Here is a 23,067-nt window from a genome sequence, read left to right on the forward strand (position 1 = left end):
AGATGAAGAGCCAATTCATCCAGCACCGTCTTTGCTGAAGGCCATTGTTTGGGCACATTTTGGATTTTATTATTTGCTGCATAAGAAGGAGCTTGACATGACTTATGCAGTGTACAAAATCTGCAAAATGAAAGTAAAGTACTTCGGAAACACTTCAAATCCGCAAGCCCGCATGCTACGTCATCACCCGGAGCTAAAAGAGGGGAGCAGCTGTATCTGCCGACTACTGACCAGCGCTTCGCTAAACTGCCAGCCAACTCTGAACGAGCAAAGCAGATAAGTACATTTACATCTAGAATCACTTGATTAACCTTGTAAAGCTGCATTTTCTTAAACATTTTTTAAGTAATATAACTATTTCTCAGAGGTCTTTGAATCGAAAATCGATTCTGAATCGAATCGTCACCCCAAGAATCGGAATCAAATTGAATCGTGAGTTGTTGTACGATTCACATCCCTAGTCCCCACCGCCCCAAAGCAGTCACAAGCGGTCAGTACACAGTGTGCTCCATGCGCAGCAGCTGCAAAGCACAGAGTGGAGGAAGATTTACACTCCTCCAAATTCAATCCCGACTTGTTTTAGAAGGGATCTAAAACAAAAAATTTGTTTCTCACCTAAATCACTGCTGCTGTGATGATGTGATGGGAAAGCGTCATGTGATAAATTAAGAAGCTGCCAGTCAAGAGTTGAGTATGTCATCATGTTTCTCTTTATTTTTTTTATGTATTTTTTCCTGTGGCTGTTCCTGTTTTACTCAAGGGCAAGTGTGTGACTGTGTGTTTTTGTGTGTATGCGTGACTGCATCTCTTTGCTTGTAATAACCACCATGTAACATCACACAATGCACATCATGCTGCAGTGCAGAACATCTAGCACTGGCTGCATCGCACAAGTTCTGAACTTGCTTATGATGCTGTGTTATTTCACCAATACATACATCTGTTACAGCACTGTGCTGTACACACTGTAACGTGGCACAAAACTCTGTGTGATCCTGGCAATGCATGCATTTGGATCACATCATTGTGTGATGAGCATCCAGCTTTAATTTTAGATAAATCCAGGCTGAGAGTAGTTAAGAGGAGCTGGGCTTTGCTTCCAACACAGGGACTGCCTGTATCTGTTTCAAGCAAAGGAAACACTTTTCACAAAGTTTTGTTTTAAAAAAAAGTGATTATTTTTGTTGTTTTTATTCACTACAATGCTAAACTGACAAATTAACAGGAATGAAAGAACGATGTCATAGCACAGTAGTAAGCAGCTGTGTTTGCAAATTTGAGATATCTCTTTTATTATTATTAAATTGAACAACTGAATTAGAAACCAGCTTGTAAAATCAGGTTTGGGACTTTAACAAACCAAAGAATCGGTTTGTGGTTTTGTCTTTGCATGCAGGTTTGAGGAGATGTAGTAATGCATCACGTGTGCTAATGAAGCTGGGAAGCTAAGTGCTGTTGTAAACTATATCGGATTATAAAAGCTTCTACTCTTTCCTTAATAGCATTGTGTTCTGCATTCCATTGTGTTATACTAGTGGGAAGTGATATGTGATATTTATTCAGTGCCTGCACACGCTGTCCTTATTGGAGGATGCTTGTTAATACGCATGTATGGGAGCCTACTTTGGACATGTTGAATTTTATTTATTTATTTTTTCTTGCACGCTGGGTTTTTTTTTTTCTTTCCTTGATCAGAAAATGTTTCTCTTTCTGACCTTCTGGTACCTGCTATTCTAACTCATCCTTTCATTTCCAACCTCCTAACCATCTTGCCTGAATTGTGACTTAGAAATGAAAAAGCTAGCAACCACAAATAGTGATTTTCCACATTTTATGTTACAGCCTTATTCCAAAATTGAGTAATTTTTTTTTCAAAATTTTACTCACAACACCCCTTAATGACAGGTTTTGTTTTTTTTTTTTGTTTTTTTTTATTTTCGCAAATTTAATAAAAATTAAAATAAAAAAAAACCTATGAAATCATATGTATGTAAGCATTCACACCCTTTGCTCAGTTGATGCTGTTATGAAGGTGTCGTAGCACAGACCCACAACAGGGGGCGCAAATGAACGGACAATGAGTAAGCCAAAAGGTAACAATTTAATGTTGTGATATTACACAACGAAACGTGTCTTAATGTTCACAGTCAATAAACACCAGGTGACGTGTGGGCAGGCTCGAAGATAGAAGACGCCTGACGAGAGAGAAGCCGCGTCCCACACGGCCTCCACCACCAACGGCCTGAAGAACACCGGAGCCGCCAAGTCCCGAGTCCCCAGGTGGTCTCTGTCTTCGGCTGTCGACCCTGGTACTGCTGGCAGAAAACAGAAAGATGATGTGTGAGTGTGAGTCCGCACACTCAGTAATTAACAGTCCAGACACCGTTAGGAGGGAGCACCTCCACCTCCAAATCACACACACTCGTGCAGCTCCTGATCAACCACTTATCTGGGACGGGGTGCGAGGTGAAGCCGTCACTGTCACACCAAACGCCAATCCTCCAGACAAGGAAAGCACCAGGAAAACGGCTGCAACAGAAGTTCAGATTACTTTTCAACGTATAAGTCGGCAGAGAAAATTACCTTAGTACTGGTAGTCGATTTCTCGGCGGGGAGGTGGAGTTGCAGTCCGGCTTATATGGTGGTGTAGATGAGTGACAGCTGGAGTAATGAGTGACAGCTGTCACCTCCTCTGGGTCTGGCGCCCTCTTGTGCTTGGAGCCCGCACTCCAAGCAGGGCGCCCTCTGGTGGTGGTGGGCCAGCAGTACCTCCTCTTCAGCGGCCCACACAACAGGACCCCCCCCTCAACGGGCGCCTCCTGGCGCCCGACCAGGCTTGTCCGGGTGTCGTCTGTAGAAATCGGCCAGGAGGGCCGGGTCCAGGATGAAGCTCCTCTTCACCCAGGAGCGTTCCTCAGGTCCATACCCCTCCCAGTCCACCAGATATTGGAACCCCCGGCCCTTACGACGGACGTCCAGGAGCCTGCGGACCGTCCAAGCAGGCTCCCCGTCGATGAGCCGGGCAGGAGGCGGCGTAGGGCCAGGTGCACAGAGGGGCGAGGTGTGGTGTGGCTTGATACGGGACACGTGGAAAACAGGGTGGATCCGCAGTGAAGCTGGGAGTCGGAGCTTCACTGCGGCCGGGTTGATGATCTTGAGGATGGGGAATGGGCCGATGTATCTGTCCTTTAATTTGGGTGAGTCCACACAGAGGGGGATGTCCTTTGTTGACAGCCACACCTCCTGCCCGGGCTGGTATGTGGGAGCCGGGGAACGTCGGCGGTCCGCATGGGTTTTGGCCCTCGTCCGGGCCTTTAATAGGGCAGAGCGGGCGGTCCGCCACACCCGGCGGCACCTCCTGAGGTGGGCCTGGACCGAGGGCACACCGACCTCTCCCTCCACCAGCGGGAACAATGGGGGCTGGAACCCCAAACATGCCTCAAAAGGGGAGAGGCCGGTAGCAGACGAGATTTGGCTGTTATGGGCATACTCGATCCAGGCCAGATGGTGACTCCAGGCCACCGGGTGCGCGGAGGTGACGCAGCGAAGGGCCTGTTCCAACTCCTGGTTAGCCCGCTCTGCCTGGCCGTTGGTCTGGGGGTGGTACCCGGACGAGAGACTCACGGTGGCCCCCAGCTCCTTACAGAAACTCTTCCACACCTGTGAAGAGAACTGGGGACCACGATCTGAAACGATGTCCGATGGTATCCCATGCAGCCGCATGACGTGGTGGACCAGGAGATCTGCCGTCTCCTGGGCCGTCGGGAGCTTCGGGAGGGCCACGAAGTGGGCCGCCTTGGAGAACCGGTCCACAATCGTGAGAATAATGGTGTTGCCCTGGGACGGCGGGAGGCCCGTGATGAAGTCCAGGCCGATGTGAGACCAGGGGCGATGAGGCACTGGCAGGGGTTGGAGGAGTCCCGTCGTCCTCCGATGGTCTGCCTTGCCCCTGGCGCAGATGGTACAGGCCTGGACGTAGTCCCGGACGTCGGTTTCCAGGGACGCCCACCAGAAGCGCTGCTGGACTACTGCCACGGTCCTACGCACTCCGGGATGACAGGAGAGCTTGGACCCGTGACAGAAGTCCAATACGGCAGCTCTTGCCTCTGGTGGGACGTACAGTCTGTTCTTGGGGCCAGTCCCCGGGTCCGGGCTCCTTGTCAGGGCCTCCCGGACGGTCTTCTCCACGTCCCAGGTGAGGGTGGCCACGACAGTGGACTCGGGGATGATGGTCTCGGTGGGGTTCGACAGCCCCGCTTTGGCTTCTTCTTCGTGCACCCGGGACAATGCATCTGGTTTTTGGTTCTTGGTCCCAGGGCGATACGTGATCTGGAAGTCAAAGCGCCCGAAGAACAGAGACCAGCGGGCTTGCCTGGGGTTCAGCCGCTTGGCGGTCCGGATGTACTCCAGGTTCCGATGGTCTGTGAAAACCGTGAAGGGCAACGATGCCCCCTCCAGCAGGTGTCTCCACTCTTCAAGAGCCTCCTTCACCGCAAGAAGTTCCCGATTGCCGACGTCATAGTTCCGTTCAGCTGGGGTCAACCTGCGGGAATAAAAGGCACAAGGATGGAGGACTTTATCAGCCTCCACGCTCTGGGACAGCACGGCTCCTATCCCTGAGTCAGAGGCGTCCACTTCTACTATGGACTGGCGATCAGGATCAGGCTGCACCAGAACTGGTGCAGTCGAGAACCGGCGTTTCAACTCCTGGAACACGGCTTCGCACCGATCCGACCAGGCGAAGGGGACCTTGGTGGAGGTCAGGGCAGTCAGGGGGCTAACTACCTGACTGTAACCTTTAATGAACCTCCTGTAGAAATTTGCAAAGCCTAGGAACTGCTGTAGTTTCCTGCGGCTTATCGGTTGGGGCCAATCTCTCACCGCCGCAACCTTAGCCGGATCAGGGGCGACGGAGTTGGAGGAGATGATGAACCCCAGGAAGGACAAAGAAGTGCGGTGGAACTCGCACTTCTCGCCCTTCACAAACAGCCGGTTCTCCAACAACCGCTGTAGGACCTGACGTACATGCTGGACATGGGTCTCAGGGTCCGGGGAAAAGATGAGTATATCGTCCAGATATACGAAGACGAACCGATGCAGGAAGTCCCGCAAGACGTCATTTACCAAAGCTTGGAACGTCGCGGGGGCGTTAGTGAGGCCGAACGGCATGACCAGGTACTCAAAATGACCTAACGGGGTGTTGAATGCCGTCTTCCATTAGTCTCCCTTCCGGACCCGAACCGGGTGGTACGCGTTTCTAAGATCCAATTTTGTGAAGATTTGGGCTCCATGCAGGGGCGTGAACACTGAATCCAACAGAGGTAACGGGTATCGGTTGCGAACCGTGATCTCGTTCAGCCCTCTGTAATCAATGCATGGACGGAGTCCGCCGTCTTTCTTGCCCACAAAAAAGAAACCAGCACCCATCGGGGAGGTGGAGTTTCGGATCAGCCCGGCAGCTAAGGAGTCCCGGATGTAGGTCTCCATTGATTCGCGTTCCGGACGTGAGAGGTTGTACAACCTACTGGACGGGTACTCAGCGCCCGGGACCAAATCGATGGCACAATCATACGGTCGGTGCGGGGGAAGAGTGAGTGCCAGATCTTTGCTGAAAACGTCAGCAAGATCGTGGTACTCCTTTGGCACCGCCGATAGATTGGGGGGAACTTTGACCTCCTCATTAGCCGTAGTGCCGGGAGGAACCGAGGATCCTAAGCACTCCCGGTGGCAGGTTTCGCTCCACTGCGTCACAACCCCAGACGGCCAATCAATCCGGGGATTGTGCTTCACCATCCATGGAAAGCCCAAAATCACTCGGGAGGTAGAAGATGTTACATGGAACACTATCTCCTCCCTGTGATTCCCAGACACAACCAAAGTCACTGGTTGTGTCTGATGTGTGATTAATGGAAGCAGGGTGCCATCTAGTGCTCGCACCTGCAATGGTGCCGGCAGAGCCACCAGAGGGAGCCCTACTTCCTTTACCCATCTGCTGTCCAGCAGAGTCCCTTCAGACCCTGTGTCTATCAGTGCTGGGGCATGAAGGGTTAAATCCCCACAAAGGATTGTTACTGGGATTCGTGCAGATTTGCGGGGTTTTCCCGCGTGCGTGTTATGACCCACCCTTAGCCCAGTTTCTAAGGACGGGCGTTGTAGTTTGACCGTTTTAGGGCAGTCCTTCTGCATGTGCTCGCAAGAGCCGCAGACAAAACACTCCCCGCGGGCCAGCCTCCTTTGTCTGATTTTTGATCTTAATTTGGCCCTGCTCGTGTCCATAGCCTCCTCAGCAGGGGGAGCCGTAGCCACACGGAGCTCTCTGGCAGTGAAGCGTGGGGACGACGTCACCTTGTCGGAACCGGAAGGGGGAGGGACGGCTCATGCCCGGTCACGCCCCCAGGCCTGCTCCCGACGATGCTCATTTAAACGGTTGTCTAAACGTATAACCAAATCGATCAGCCCGTCAAATTCCCGCGGTTCATCCTTGGCCAGTAGGTGCTCCTTAAGGACCGGGGACAGTCCATTTACAAAGGCGGCGCGGAGCGCAACGTTATTCCAGCCAGACCTCGCTGCCGCGATGCGGAAGTCGACTGCATACTCGGCTGCGCTACGGCGCCCCTGTCTCATCGACAGCAGCACGTTCGAAGCGGTCTCGCCTCTGTTGGGATGATCAAACACTTGTTTGAATTCCCGTACGAACCCAGTATAAGACGTTAGGAGCCGTGAATTCTGCTCCCAAAGTGCCGTAGCCCATGCGCGTGCCTTTCCTCGAAGCAAATTAATAACATAAGCCACCCGGCTAGCGTCTGATGCGTACATGACGGGGCGCTGTGAAAAGACGAGCGAACACTGCATGAGGAAGTCCGCGCACGTCTCGATACAGCCCCCGTACGGTTCCGGAGGGCTTATGTATGCTTCAGGGGACGGTGGGGGGGTTCGTTGAACGACCAGTGGAACGTCTGATACGGGCCCAGGACCAGCCAGAGGAGTGGCTGCAGCAGCGCCCTGATCGCGCGCTTCCACCCTGGCGGTGAGAGCCTTCACCCTCCGATTAAGGAGGACACTCTGCTCGGTCACAAATACTAACCGGGCCTTGAAGGCGGTTAAGATCTGCTGCAGCTCGCTCAACCCGCCTCCCGCTGACGCCTGCGCTCCTGGCTCTTCCATTGGCCGTTCAAGCTGGAGTTGACGCCCCTCGGAGTCCATGACGATGGCCGAGAAATCCTGTTATGAAGGTGTCGTAGCACGGACCCACAACAGGGGGTGCAAATGAACGGACAATGAGTAAGCCAAAAGGTAACAATTTAATGTTGTGATATTACACAACGAAACGTGTCTTAATGTTCACAGTCAATAAACACCAGGTGACGTGTGGGCAGGCTCGAAGATAGAAGACGCCCGACGAGAGAGAAGCCGCGTCCCACACGGCCTCCACCACCAACGGCCTGAAGAACACCGGAGCCGCCAAGTCCCGAGTCCCCAGGTGGTCTCTGTCTTCGGCTGTCGACCCTGGTACTGCTGGCAGAAAACGGAAAGATGATGTGTGAGTGTGAGTCCGCACACTCAGTAATTAACAGTCCAGACACCGTTAGGAGGGAGCACCTCCACCTCCAAATCACACACACTCGTGCAGCTCCTGATCAACCACTTATCTGGGACGGGGTGCGAGGTGAAGCCGTCACTGTCACACCAAACGCCAATCCTCCAGACAAGGAAAGCACCAGGAAAACGGCTGCAACAGAAGTTCAGATTACTTTTCAACGTATAAGTCGGCAGAGAAAATTACCTTAGTACTGGTAGTCGATTTCTCGGCGGGGAGGTGGAGTTGCAGTCCGGCTTATATGGTGGTGTAGATGAGTGACAGCTGGAGTAATGAGTGACAGCTGTCACCTCCTCTGGGTCTGGCGCCCTCTTGTGCTTGGAGCCCGCACTCCAAGCAGGGCGCCCTCTGGTGGTGGTGGGCCAGCAGTACCTCCTCTTCAGCGGCCCACACAACAGATGCACCTTTAATTACAGCCAGGAATTACAGCCTCAAGTCTTCTTGATGCCATAAGCTTGGCTGTGAATACTTTCTGGATGCACTGCACGTCCGCCCTAATTTGTTAACCAACTTATTTATTGTTTAATATCCCCACATTCAATCTCCATATTGTTTCTTTCTGTCTACAGTTCAAGATCTTCAGATAGATGACACTGTAGTCAGACACATCTGCCATGCCAATCTGACATGCTTGTATTTATAAAATAGTCTATTCTGGAGTACACAGAGTCAATCAATCAATCAATTTTTTTTAATATAGCGCCAAATCACAACAAACAGTTGCCCCAAGGCGCCTTATATTGTAAGGCAAGGCCATACAATAATTATGTAAAACCCCAACGGTCAAAACGACCCCCTGTGAGCAAGCACTTGGCTACAGTGGGAAGGAAAAACTCCCTTTTAACAGGAAGAAACCTCCAGCAGAACCAGGCTCAGGGAGGGGCAGTCTTCTGCTGGGACTGGTTGGGGCTGAGGGAGAGAACCAGGAAAAAGACATGCTGTGGAGGGGAGCAGAGATCGATCACTAATGATTAAATGCAGAGTGGTGCATACAGAGCAAAAAGAGAAAGAAACAGTGCATCATGGGAACCCCCCAGCAGTCTACGTCTATAGCAGCATAACTAAGGGATGGTTCAGGGTCACCTGATCCAGCCCTAACTATAAGCTTTAGCAAAAAAGGAAAGTTTTAAGCCTAATCTTAAAAGTAGAGAGGGTGTCTGTCTCCCTGATCTGAATTGGGAGCTGGTTTCACAGGAGAGGAGCCTGAAAGCTGAAGGCTCTGCCTCCCATTCTACTCTTACAAACCCTAGGAACTACAAGTAAGCCTGCAGTCTGAGAGCGAAGCACTCTATTGGGGTGATATGGTACTACAAGGTCCCTAAGATAAGATGGGACCTGATTATTCAAAACCTTATAAGTAAGAAGAAGAATTTTAAATTCTATTCTAGAATTAACAGGAAGCCAATGAAGAGAGGCCAATATGGGTGAGATATGCTCTCTCCTTCTAGTCCCCGTTAGTACTCTAGCTGCAGCATTTTGAATTAACTGAAGGCTTTTTAGGGAACTTTTAGGACAACCTGATAATAATGAATTACAATAGTCCAGCCTAGAGGAAATAAATGCATGAATTAGTTTTTCAGCATCACTCTGAGACAAGACCTTTCTAATTTTAGAGATATTGCGTAAATGCAAAAAAGCAGTCCTACATATTTGTTTAATATGCGCTTTGAATGACATATCCTGATCAAAAATGACTCCAAGATTTCTCACAGTATTACTAGAGGTCAGGGTAATGCCATCCAGAGTAAGGATCTGGTTAGACACCATGTTTCTAAGATTTGTGGGGCCAAGTACAATAACTTCAGTTTTATCTGAGTTTAAAAGCAGGAAATTAGAGGTCATCCATGTCTTTATGTCTGTAAGACAATCCTGCAGTTTAGCTAATTGGTGTGTGTCCTCTGGCTTCATGGATAGATAAAGCTGGGTATCATCTGCGTAACAATGAAAATTTAAGCAATACCGTCTAATAATACTGCCTAAGGGAAGCATGTATAAAGTGAATTAAATTTGTCCTAGCACAGAACCTTGTGGAACTCCATAATTAACTTTAGTCTGTGAAGAAGATTCCCCATTTACATGAACAAATTGTAATCTATTAGACAAATATGATTCAAACCATCGCAGCGCAGTGCCTTTAATACCTACGGCATGCTCTAATCTCTGTAATAAAATTTTATGGTCAACAGTATCAAAAGCAGCACTGAGGTCTAACAGAACAAGCACAGAGATGAGTCCACTGTCCGAGGCCATAAGAAGATCATTTGTAACCTTCACTAATGCTGTTTCTGTACTATGATGAATTCTAAAACCTGACTGAAACTCTTCAAATAGACCATTCCTCTGCAGATGATCAGTTAGCTGTTTTACAACTACCCTTTCAAGAATTTTTGAGAGAAAAGGAAGGTTGGAGATTGGCCTATAATTAGCTAAGATAGCTGGGTCAAGTGATGGCTTTTTAAGTAATGGTTTAATTACTGCCACCTTAAAAGCCTGTGGTACATAGCCAACTAACAAAGATAGATTGATCATATTTAAGATCGAAGCATTAAATAATGGTAGGGCTTCCTTGAGCAGCCTGGTAGGAATGGGGTCTAATAAACATGTTGATGGTTTGGATGAAGTAACTAATGAAAATAACTCAGACAGAACAATCGGAGAGAAAGAGTCTAACCAACCAACACAGAGTATGTTGTTGAATAATAAGTCCCTTCTTACTGGGTGCAGTTCTCTCCACATTAAAAAAAAAAAATTCCTCTCATGTATGTTTAACCAGTTTTGTGACAGATTTTTCTTATTTCTCTTTAAACTAGTTGTATCCACATGGTGGTCGATGAGCACATTAAGGCCTCCCCCACATATACATATATCCTCGGCTTCTACTGCGATGATATCAAATAAGGATTTAAATAATTCCTTATTGCGCTCAGGAGGGGCATATACGAGGTCTGTCCGTAAAGTATCGTACCTTTTTATTTTTTCAAAAACTATATGGATTTCATTCATATGTTTTTACGTCAGACATGCTTGAACCCTCGTGCGCATGCGTGAGTTTTTCCACGCCTGTCCAGCTCTCCACAAGTTCTTTTATACTCACTCGACTGGTAAGCACTGAAAGCCGAGATAGACATGTCCCAACTTGTCCTCTAACACTCCGAAACGGAGGTGTTCCTTTGTCTCGCTTCATCAGCGAATCGGTCGTGACGCGCGAAGCCTCCGCGCGGCTTTCCATGACAAAATCTCTTGTTAAAAGTGAAATCTGCCGGAAAATGGCTGATGTCCAGGTCTTGTGATAACCAGAGAAAGAGCACACGACGGTCTCGTATCCACAGAGCCATCAGCTTAGAAATGATCCAGTGGTTTGTGCCGCATCATCGCAGCGCGGCGCACCGACCGTCCTTTAAAGGGGTCCTTAAACCTGTAGTTAAAGTCCTTATTCTCTGTGAAGCCCATAAAATTTTCACTGAAAGCCAGATAAATTTTTCAAATGGTTTCCAGGTGCCAGTCTCTAACAGCTTCTGAAAAAATTCTGATGGAAAAAAAGTCCTTTTCATTCCGCCATTTCCAGACAATGAAAATCCGACGAGGGGGCGGGACCACTCCTTCCACAAGGCGTGCTCACAGGCGAATGACATCACCGACAGGCGTGGAAAAACTCACGCATGCGCATGAGGGTTCAAGCATGTCTGACGTAAAAACATATGAATGAAATCCATATAGTTTTTGAAAAAAATAAAAAGGTACGATACTTTACGGACAGACCTCGTATGTTCAGCAATGTTATTGTTTGTCTGATCACCCCTTTCACAATAATATATGTTCTTTTATCTTTTATTTCTTTTGGGCACTCAAATGTGATTACATAAGACATTAGTATTGCTTCTCCTCTTTTTAGACTATTGGAATGTGAGCTGTAAAAAGTATTTTGGAGTGTTCTGCTTTTGATAAATGAGTTTCTTGTAGAAAATTTATCTCTTTTTCCTTTTTATGTTTGGTCATTATTTTAGCTCTTTTGACTGGGTTGCCTAAGCCATTAACATTCAAAGAAAGGAATTTAATTTCTTGTTGTTTGGTGTCCATAAACCATCCTAGTTCTGTCCACTTCATGCTGGTTCCCCACAGACGTTCAGTTGAACATCTGTGAACATATAACATTTTCAAGAACAGATTACTTGTTTTAACAATACGAGTTCTGTCAATAAAGTAACGGTCCTTTTTATTTTTTCAAAAACTATATGGATTTCATTCATATGTTTTTACGTCAAACATGCTTGAACCCTTGTGCGCATGCGTGAGTTTTTCCACGCCTGTCGGTTACGTCATTCGCCTGTGAGCACGCCTTGGGAAGGAGTGGTCCCGCCCCCTCGTCGGATTTTCATTGTCTGGAAATGGCGGAATGAAAAGGACTTTTTTTCCATCAGAATTTTTTCAGAAGTTGGTAGAGACTGGCACCTGGAAACCATTCGAAAAATTTATCTGGCTTTCGGTGAAAATTTTACGGGCTTCACAGAGAATAAGGACTGTTACTACAGCTTTAAGGACTGCCTTAAGGACAGTCGGCGCGCCGCTCTCCGAGCTGCAACGACGAGGCACAAACCACCACATCATTTCTAAGCTGATGGCTCTGTGGATACGAGACCGTCGTGTGCTCTTTCTCTGGTTATCACAAGAGCTGGACAACAGCCATTTTCCAGCAGATTTAATTTTTAACAAGAGATTTTGTCATGGAAAGCCGCGCGGAGGCTTCGCGCGTCACGACCGATTCGCTGATGAAACGAGACAAAGGAACACCTCCGTTTCGGAGTGTTAGACATGTCCCAACCTGTCCTCTATCTTGGCTTTCAGTGCTTACCAGTCGAGTGAGTATAAGAGAAATTGTGGAGAGCTGGGCATGTCCCAACCTGTCCTCTAACACTCCGAAATGGAGGTGTTCCTTTGTCTCGCTTCATTAGCAAATCGGTCGTGATGCGCGAAGCCTCCGCGCGGCTTTCCATGACAAAATCTCTTGTTAAAAGTGAAATTTGCCGGAAAATGGCTGATGTCCAGTTCTTGTGATAACCAGAGAAAGAGCACACGACGGTCTCGTATCCACAGAGCCTTCCATTTAGAAATGATGTGGTGGTTTGTGCCTCGTCATCGCAGCTCGGAGCGCGGCGCGCCGACCGTCCTTAAAGCTGTAGTAACAGTCCTTATTCTCTGTGAAGCCCGTAAAATTTTCACCGAAAGCCAGATAAATTTTTTGAATGGTTTCCAGGTGCCAGTCTCTAACAGCTTCTGAAAAGATTCTGATGGAAAAAAAGTCCAAATCATTCCGCCATTTCCAGACAATGAAAATCCGATGAGGGGGCGGGACCACTCTTTCCCAAGGCATGCTCACAGACGAATGACGTAACCGACAGGCGTGGAAAAACTCATGCATGCGCACGAGGGTTCAAGCATGTCTGACGTAAAAACATATGAATGAAATCCATATAGTTTTTGAAAAAAATAAAAAGGACCATTACTTTGACAGACCTCGTATACAAAGATAGTGACTTCCATAAAGAGAGATCAGCAACACTGACTTCTTTTGTTTTGAGGGACAAAACCTCACTTAAGGAAAGGGCCCCCATTCGGTAATGAGATTTAACCCACGTAGGATTAATACACCCATACCAGTCCTCACAGCTGCATTCAGTCCCTTTTAAGCCAGCAGTCCATTTGTGATCTATAACCCTCTGCAGCAAGTTATATACTTAACTGGGCTTTAACTATCCTTTCCAAGTTATATCATTCTCCTGTTCATTTTAACTCAAGTTGATGCTGATGTAGATACTTATCCTGCGTTCTTTTTTTTTTGAGCTGGAATTTCTTGCAGTTTCCACATTGCAGTCCTGGTCGACTGAAGTATTTTGGTGAACACAATTCCTCCAGTGCTAGTACCTGCAATATCAACAATGTATCCTCTCTCCCGCACATCGCTGGTTGTTTTTTCTGCACCGCCGTAGGTTTTCGCCCCGTTCGTCCAGTGGATGCACATTTTGTTGAGAGGTGTCTGGAAATTGATGCCTTCTCTCTTTAAGATCCTCTTGATGTTGAAATATGCTTTACATTGTTGCAGTGTCCTCACTGAGTACCTGTGGTCAAAATATATTCTGTGTCCACTAGGGTTGCGTATCGAGAACCGGCATTTGCAGAGAGGGTATCGTTAAGAATTGATTTGATCCACCGACATCAATAGCCTTTTTGCTTAACAAAACCCTTATCAGTCCTTCAGAGCGGCCGTTGTTTTTGAGGGTGTTTGTTGGGAAAATGATCATTTCTCTACGTTGATTACAGACCGTGCAGCGGCTCTGTAATCAACTGCTTCTGCAGCATGACTCCACTTTGAAGCGTGAACCAACGAAGCAGTGCTTCAGTCCACTGGCTCGTTGGTTGTTTGATTCACTGCTCTTCAGAAGTGGCAGGCCCACTTCTTAACGTCTCTGAAAGCCATTAAAATATGTTAATCGTGAGTCACTTTTGTGTGGATTAAAGTCACTAACTGGGACTCTTGTCTTGTTGCAGTTAAGAAACGACAATCGTCCTCCGTTCCTTTGGCACAGCTTCAATTGCTGCGCCGCTCTCTGCTGAGACAGAGTCCGGTCAGAATTAATAACTTCAAAACAAGTTGCCTCTTTCAATAAAATGACACCTCTTTCCAAATGCTTTAATATAGACAATAAACTACATTTGACTAAAATGTTTTTTCCTCCCAAAATGAGACGTCCTGCATTCTTTATAAATTACATCCTGACGTGCAGCACAGCCAGCTGCAAGAACTCAGCTCAAATGTATGGAAAGACATTAATGCCAATAATGTCTGAAAGGAAATGCTTTTGACAAAACTACAAATTTTGTTTATTTCTATTTATGTCCAGAGGTCAAGGATCCACCATGTAGATTTTATTTAAGTACAGAGATCATGGATCCAGTGATTAATTTCATATTTATTTACTTTAAGACTCAATAAAATGTTGTTGACATAGAAAACCTGTAAAGCCTACTTTTAGTACACAGCAAATTCACAAGCGGTATCGATAAGGGAATCGATAAGGATTCGGATCGATAAGCAGAATCAATAATGATATTGATAAAATCTTATCAATGCCCATTGCGAATGTCCACTGAGGAGGATTGTTTTCTTCTACCATGCTTTTTTCAATATCATCTCCTTCACTGTGAACTTCTGGAAACTGAGGATAATAGATCTGGGACACTGGCCAGGTTTTGGGTTTGGAGCTAAAGATTAATGTGCGTGTTGAATGTGGAAGTCAGACTTTACAGAAAATTCTTCACGGAGCAATTTGTCCATAAACTGTGCGACCAAGTCGCTCCTAGATTGTTCCTCCTCTTGTATGCCATAAATCCCTAGGTTACTCCATCTAGCCCTCAATTCCAGATTATCCAGTTTATGTATAATCATTTTGTGCTCTTGCATTATTTGAAGCAGTGCACAGTTTGCTTCATGACTCCACGACTCTGTTTCCCCCGTGCGTGTCAGAGCGACACTTATCTTCTCATTTTGTTCCTCAATGTCTGTGGTCATTTTTACAAACTTCTGGTCAGTGTTTTCTTTGAGCTTTCTGAGCTAACTTCTCATTTGTGCTGTAACATCTTTGAATGTTTTTAGGTCTGTTTTCAGTTTGTTCTGCAGAGCTTGGCTTTGTTTGCTCTCCAGGCTGCTTTTAAACGGCGCCATGTTAGCTTCAGGTGTTAGCTTGCTCTCATTAGTCGAGTGTGTTTCTTTACCTTGAACGTCCGGGTTCTTTTTATTCTTATTTTTTGTTGAATCTCCGCTCATATTCTTAGTTTCAAGGTTTGCCGTCATGTGTATCTGCAGTTTGAGCGGAGTTTATTAAGTTGGCATACGGGAGCTCTTGACTTATGTATACATGCTGCGCTACCGTCCCTCCGGAATTCCCTGACTGCTAACTTTACCTGAAGGAGATATCAGCAGGAGTTTTTAATGTCATGCTGCTGTCAGCTGACCGCTGGTAAGATTAGAAAAATAATAAAATAAGCAAATTACCATGCTGTCAAATCACTCTAAAAATAACAGTTGCTCAGAAAAAGATTTTGTGTGAGAGGATATCAGAATCAAAGTACTGCGGATGCACTTAAATGATTGTCAACCAAATGAATGGATATTTGACTGTATTTTTTTGCCTGCGTTATTAACAAAATCTTTCTGGCCCCAGTACTATGAATAAATACAAGTTCAGACACAAGTAAAATATCTGAGGCTACATCCATCTTCAGAAAGTGATGAAAAAAAGAGTGTTGGATCTTGGGCTTTCTTCTTTTTTGTCTTTCAGCCAGGCTGCTTTCTGATTCACTTCCACACTCCCTCATCTCAACTTTCCTCTTAACCTCCTTTCATCCAAGGATTACCACAGCCCAGAACTGGATTCCACCCAAACCCAGCGAGATCCTGGGCTTTGCAAAAGACTGCGACATCTGTCACTCAGCCCGTCTCACTGCAGTCACCACATTTCATCACTTCTTTACATCAGTCAGAATGTCATTCACATTTGTTAAACAGTCTTTCTCCTCACTGTCAGATGACTGTTTGTACATCTGCAAAAGGAAGTGGTTAGTTATCCGTCTTAAAGCTGTAGGTCGGGTTGGCGTGAGTATGTGGGTGTGCCGGTTTGGACTCTGAGAGACTGACCACACAGAAACAGATGGACACGCATACGGTTGACAGATGGCGATGTAATTGTCTCACACTTTGGCCTTTCCTGCTCTGATTCCTTTCTGTGTTGTTTAGCCATCATTTATTAAATGTACTGCGATTTTCCTCAATGGTCGAAAGCTGTCTCCTCGATAATTAACCCACAAAGGAGGCCACCACGAGTGATTGTCTCCCTTAATGCAAAATAGTCCAGAGAAGATATTTGTTTCTGTACTAATTTATACTGGTCTGTAGTACCTCAGTTTCTGCTAATTCTGCAGCCCTATTTTGACATTAGATGCAAAATGTCTGAACCTTCAGCCTACTTCAGCGAGTGCTCACAGTAACTTGTGAATATTTTGTCAAATACTGAGTCATTCCATGATATGTTAGAGCTGTGAAATTGTGGTACAAACCCATCTGCGGGAGACGATAGTGTAGCATCCATTTAAAAAAAAAAAAAAAAAATCATTTTCATTTTATCTATTTGTTTGTATTTTTTACACTTTCAATTTAATTTCAATTCATTTTCAGTTTATTTCATTTATATCCCACTAAATCACAGCAAAGCTGCCTCAAGGTGCTTCACACAAGTAAGGTCTAACCTTAGCAACCCCTAGAGCAAGCACACAGGCGACAGTGGTAAGGAAAAACCTTTTCTGATGATTTGAAGACGAAACCTCAAGCAGACCAGACTCACTAGGGGGAATGTCTCCCTGTTCCCATCAGAAGCAGAGAAGGTGTTTTAGCAGTGCAGGTTTCCTACTCTTTAAGACTTCTGATGGGATGCCCTCACTCCCTGGGGCCTTCCCACTAGCAAGGCAGTCGATGGCTTTTCCAAGCTCTTCCATGGTTGGTGGCATGTCTACCTCTTCCATGACTGGCAGATCTGAGATGAGGGCTGTGACTGTGACGGTGTTCTGGGTTGCGTACAGCTGGAGATAGTACTCAACCCAGGACACGGCATGTTCCTCTCTGGTTAACCAAGCAGGATTGTTCAGGTGAACATCAGAAAAACTGTGTACTGGTTTAGCTGCTGTTTTGTTTTTTGTTTTTTTTTGTTTTTTTTGACCATGATCATGTTTGTGCAGAGGGATGTGGTAACTCTTGCCTGCTGGACTTCACGGAGTGTTTGGATCCTGCTGTGTTTCAGAATGTGGAAAGATTCCCAAACCCTTATGTTCCTCAAACCTAATTAGGGCCTGATTCATTGAAAACCACTAACTTGCCCTGCCGCACATATAGAAAATCTGCCATCCCCTTAAGGCAGTATTGACCCAGGCCTCTTGCTATACAGGAAATAGATGTTATTGTTAAAGCTACAGTATTTCAACAGCCAGTTTGTGGCACGTACCATTGTGGTGTCTTGGAGGGTTCTGTTGTCCTCTCACTGAAAACAAAGGAGCATCTGCTTTACCAACATGTATTTAGCAGAATGATATTTCTGGCCAAGTTGCTCCATCCATGCTGAAATCAAGTCCTCCAAACCACCTATCAAAGCTAATTAATGCTCATACATCCTGCTATTGGCTGTGGGTAAGGGCGCTCAGTAGGCGCTCTGTCATGTTAATACCACTAGACCGTCTGTAGTAATGATGACCCTGGTCATTATGGTGTGGCATCAGTGCAAAACCTCTGTATTTTTGTTGTTGTTGTTGAACTTATGCTGAGAAAATACTGGTATACATGCACCGTTAAGCCTGGATCCCACCGAATAATGAAGGATGAATAATGAGCCACGCATGGGTGTGTCAGCAATTATTCGAAGAATGACCCACGTTTTCATCTATCACGTATCCACTATGAAGGTGCCTCTATGTGCCTCTGTACCCCACATGTGCCATGTAGCAGCCTCTAGTGAGCCACAACCGACCTGTTATTAGAGCCTCGAATGGCTCGCATCAGCCACACTAAGCCACGTAGCGCCATGATAACGCCATATTGGCGCACGTTTAGGCATGAGTTTGGTCCAAACATCCAGCCCTCTCACACCTGGTCCCTTTAAAGTGTGGGTTTTCAGTTCACAGAGTCACAGCAGCATTTAAAGATGTCACATTTTTTTAAATGCTGTCCAAAAATAGACTCCAGTTTAGCCCTACGGTTGTGCGCTGTGCGCCAGGCTGCTGTCCACCTGTAATGCACGAGACCAGCTAGAACCGAACCAAGGGTTCCTGGAGAGCCGCCTCTGTTCTCATCGCTGGCTCCGCGGTTGGCTGGCTTAATTTCTTCTGCGGCTTTAAACACACACACCATAATCCCAGTATAAACTTTATGTTCGTCTGTTTATTTCTGCAAAATTGCTCTTTTGCGCGCACGCCCTGTTGTCCATTCCTGGAGAGCCGCCTCTGCTGCTCCTTCTCACTGGTTTCCTTTCCATCCGTGGCTTGCTGGCTTTATTTATTTCCCTGGCTTTAAACAGTCATTTTTACACTATGATCACTTTTAACTTCATGTTCTTCTTGTTTATTTCTGCAAAATCGCTCTTTTGTGCGCAGTGCCGTTCTGCATACAGAATGCGGTGGCCGCTTTAATTATATATACCTGTGGATCACTTTAAAAAAATTATATATATATACATATATATATATATATATATATATATATATATATATATCTTTATTTCTTCTGCAGCTTACAAGTCACCATGATACAACTTTTAACTTTGTGTTATGTCTTCAAAATCGGTCTTTTGCGTGCTTCTCTTTCTGTGTTGCTGCACAGCTCTGCACTGCCTTTAGCGGCTTCACTGGAGTTATTTCTTCCGCAGCTTTACTCACACATCCACTTCACGCAGTCATCTAAATTTTAACTTTGTGTTCATCCAATATTGACTGAAAAATCACTCTTGTGAGCTGGCGTTCTGCCTAAATGCTCATTTGGATCAGTGCGCAGTACGCACACACAGCGGAGCTCATGTGATCCATTATCAAGATATTAAATCAACTATAGATATACTTCTACAGCTAGGAACTCTTTTATCAAGCTGTAAAAAATATTAAAAATAGTTACCTTAAGCTGTTTAAAATACATTCCACATGGAGCAGGAAAGAGGAAAAAAAGCGTCCAGATGACAGTCCTCTGTGATTCCAGAAGTGATTAGAGGTGTTTTCAGCATCCAAGGTTTGGCAGAAAATGATTAATCCGCTACAATACATATATACAGCGTCCGGTGCACAGAGCAGGTGCAGTTGTGTGCGCAAGAGGGCAGCCGCTCCAAAAATAGCCTCTCAGGTCCTGCGTAGCTGCCAGGCGCATGGATAATGGGGCTTTTAGCAGACTCGTAAGCACCACGCAAATGCCTCTAAGCCGTCACAGTAACTCATACACAAAATGCACCACGCTGTTGTTGCTAAATTTTGAACTTCTTGAAATTAGTGCCACGCTCAGAAAGGAGCCTCGTTAACTGAAGATAATGCCTCTAAGAACCACTCAGAGCCACGAAACTCCCACGATAGTTGAAGAAACCCTCTCGTAGCAAAGAAAACATCCTGTGTGGCTCATTATTCATCCTTCATTATTCAGTGGGACCCAGGCTTTACTGTTTTATAGAAGCTGCAAAAAGGGACACATTTTACCCAAGGAGTAGCGGTTATTTGAGTGCTACAATAATACCAGCTGAGCTCTGACCTCCAGCAGCTTACTTAAGAACCTGGAAGCTGCCTCATGTTAAGGGCAAAGATAAGTAGTTTAAGTTAAGGGAGGCTTGTTGGGGTAAAAAAATTTGCCATCAGGATTTATTTTTTGTTTTTCACCTCTATTTGAACACCCACATTCTGCACAAAATCCCATTTGAAATTAGGAACATTTGACAATAATTTTCTGAGAAGCATGATTCATAAATGGGACTCTCATTCTTGTTTTGTTCAATTCCATTAGCAGCGCTCTCCTGTTGTGCACAGTTTTATGCTGAGAGATGAGCATTCATTTTCCTCCTCTTTCCTTCAGTGTTCTCCAGGTTCTCTTTTATTGGAATATTATCTTATTGCTCCCTGTCGGTTGTATAGCTGCAAGGAGGATATCGGATTGCACTCCGTGTGTGCGTGTGTGTTGGTCACACTTTTTTTTTTTTTTTTTTTTTTGTCTGTGGTAAATTGAGTAATATTGGGTGGAATCTCAGTAAATTCAGACTGGGTGTCCTAAATGAGTTGTTCTAGCATAAATTCTAACATCACCATGATCAGATTGCAGCAAGGACCTTTAAGGACCCTCAACTTTCTTGAAATGTGTTACAGCTGCCCAACCCTAAACAGTTTTTGGCCCAGTAATGTTTTATTTCTGACCTCCATATCCCTTGCATAAGTATATGAGGGGATTATTATTATTATTATTATTATTGTTATTATTGTTGTTGTTGTTGATTCTTAAATATGAGAGAGATTTTTTTATATTTCTGGTTTACCCCACACCTGGGGCCCTCTGAGGGGTATCAGAATTTCTTCAGCTTTCCATAGATCCCATTCCTTTTAGATCTCCATCATGTAGATCTTTGTATTAATGAAGGAATGTGTGTTAGGTGCTTTTGTGAAATATCATTATGATCAGACATGTCTGTTGGCCTGAGGGACCAGGGGGCAGTGACCCTAAATGGGTAAATGTCGCACTGAAAAGTTCCCCCTCCCTCCCCTGAAAAAACCTTTTGTCCAAAACTCATTGAAAACATCAAACAAAACTCATTTATACCTAGATCCTGATCTTTAACATGGGTATACACTGTAAGTATGTTGACTGGTCCATCATTTGGGCTAGACATGACTTTCCCAGGGAGGAGTAATCAAAATAAAAAAAAAGGTACAAATTACGCATGGGGAATTTTCTGTGCAAGAGTGTGCCTTGCCTAAATATTTCCACCTGTTTGTCTCTTCCAGCCGCGATCCCCGGGCAAAGTGCTGTTTGACCTGGTTTGCGTCCATCTCAACCTGGTAGAGGGTGACTACTTTGGACTAGAGTACCAGGACCAGCGCAAAATGACAGTGAGACACATGCACGCATACTCACCTGCAATGCTATACAGTATATTACTGAGTATCTGTCATGCCACTCAGTTTTTGAGAGTATTCTGCTATAAATTTTGCCCAATTATTGTTAAATGTTTTCCAAGTCATTATCCTACAGAAGGAAACGACTTCCTTGAAGGAGACACTTTGACAGTTTTTAACATCTCACCGCCAGTGGATTATGATGAAGCACAGCATGAATAGCATGCATTTGAGCATGAACATGTAGTACTGACAGGTATTTTTAGTATTGCGTAAGCCTTGTGTTATCATATCAGTGATGGCTTTGATCGCGGTATATGGCCTCATTTGCAAAGTCCATGTAATAAACTTTTTTCCTGCACCTTCATGTGAAATAAATGATCTGATTGTAAAACAGCCTTGCATAAATACCTGACCTTATTCAGAAAAAAAGTTTTTGCAATTAATTTGTGCACACTTTGCATTGAAAGGCATAATGTTGGTCATATGTAGTAATTGTTATTTGTGTAAGATGAGTGAACCATATCTGTATTGCACAAAAGCATGAAAACCCTTTTCCTTTCATCTGAGTGGATTTCAGAGTTCAGAGCTTTCACCTGGATTCACTTTTGTTCCTTTTCATAATCGCCCATCTGGTTGCAATAGTTTGCACGCTCGGTGTATGTGGCAGAGGGTGTGTCCATGTGTACTGCAGTGTAGCGCTGAAGCTACTGTTAGAACTGCAGCCAGCGACTGCTTATGCATGTTGGAACAAACAAAAAACCAGAAGGGTACTCAGTGGAATATAGTCTTCTTCCAAGGCCAAACACTCTTGAGACATGGTATCTATGTATACTCTGAGATTATACTAAAGTTATACTTCTTATTGTCAACAGGATTATGTGTTGAACTTAGTGAAGTAAAGGCTGGTCCTTGAAATACCCTGACAGATAGAAAGGAAGAGTGTTTTTTTCTCTCTCTCTCTCTCTCTCTCTCTCTCTCTCTCTCTCTCTCTCTCTCTCTCTCTCTCTCTCTCTCTCTCTCTCTCTCTCTATATATATATATATATATATATATATATATATATATGTCAGGAGAATATAGCGAATCAAAAATATTTTGAGTTGGATGTTGTTCTGACTGACCAACGCGCCATTACTGCTCAAACTTTTGTTGGAACCCAGCTTTCCAGCGGCGCCACTCCGACGTGGGTTACTTCCCCAGCTAAGGCCGGTGCTCATGTACACCTGGCTGGACTGAAACAGTACAGATAAAGTGTCTTGTCTGAAAACAGACCGGAAATCAATTCCAAGTCTATATATATGGAATCCCAACTCCTTATTCCGCTGAACTACCTGCTCTACATGAATTCAAGTGATTCCACAAAAATATTGGATTAAAGAGGAAGTCTAATATTTCAACATGGGCTCTATTTTTAAATGATTTTTGGTGCAACTTTTCACTCAAGACAAAATAATGATCATTCTTCTAGTTTTCATTTAGAAGAGCTAGCACCATCACAAGCTAAATGGCTAAAAATGTAGGCTTTGGGGCAAGCTAAAAACCCTCACAGCGAGCCCCTTGTTAACGCCACTGAATCAGTGAAAATGCCACGGTAAGTGTCTGGTAGTATGACTAGGATCCCAACAGAAACATGTTTACCTCAGCAAATGTCAAGAAAAAAAAAAAACAAAACAACAAAACTAATCATACAGTCAGCTACTTAACCATAGCATTCTTCCTGTTTGCCACCATTCTCTACTAAATCCATACAAGTTGATTGCAGATGAGGGGCTTGTTCCCAGAGCATGCTGTAGCATTGT

The 23,067-nt window shown here is 45.2% G+C and overlaps 1 protein-coding gene across 3 annotated transcripts in view; it reads left to right on the forward strand.

Moving 5' to 3' along the window:
* Positions 1-23,067, forward strand: part of LOC117516023 (FERM, ARHGEF and pleckstrin domain-containing protein 1-like) — a 186,793-nt gene that overhangs the window by 71,988 nt on the left and 91,738 nt on the right. For all 3 annotated transcript variants that reach the window (XM_034176876.1, XM_034176892.1, XM_034176884.1), the window contains exon 3: positions 21,155-21,259. In XM_034176876.1, the coding sequence (XP_034032767.1) occupies positions 21,155-21,259 (105 nt within the window). The remainder of the gene's footprint in view (positions 1-21,154; positions 21,260-23,067) is intronic.

The sequence above is a fragment of the Thalassophryne amazonica genome, chromosome 1, assembly GCF_902500255.1.
Source record: "Thalassophryne amazonica chromosome 1, fThaAma1.1, whole genome shotgun sequence".
Taxonomy (NCBI): Eukaryota; Metazoa; Chordata; class Actinopteri; order Batrachoidiformes; family Batrachoididae; genus Thalassophryne; species Thalassophryne amazonica.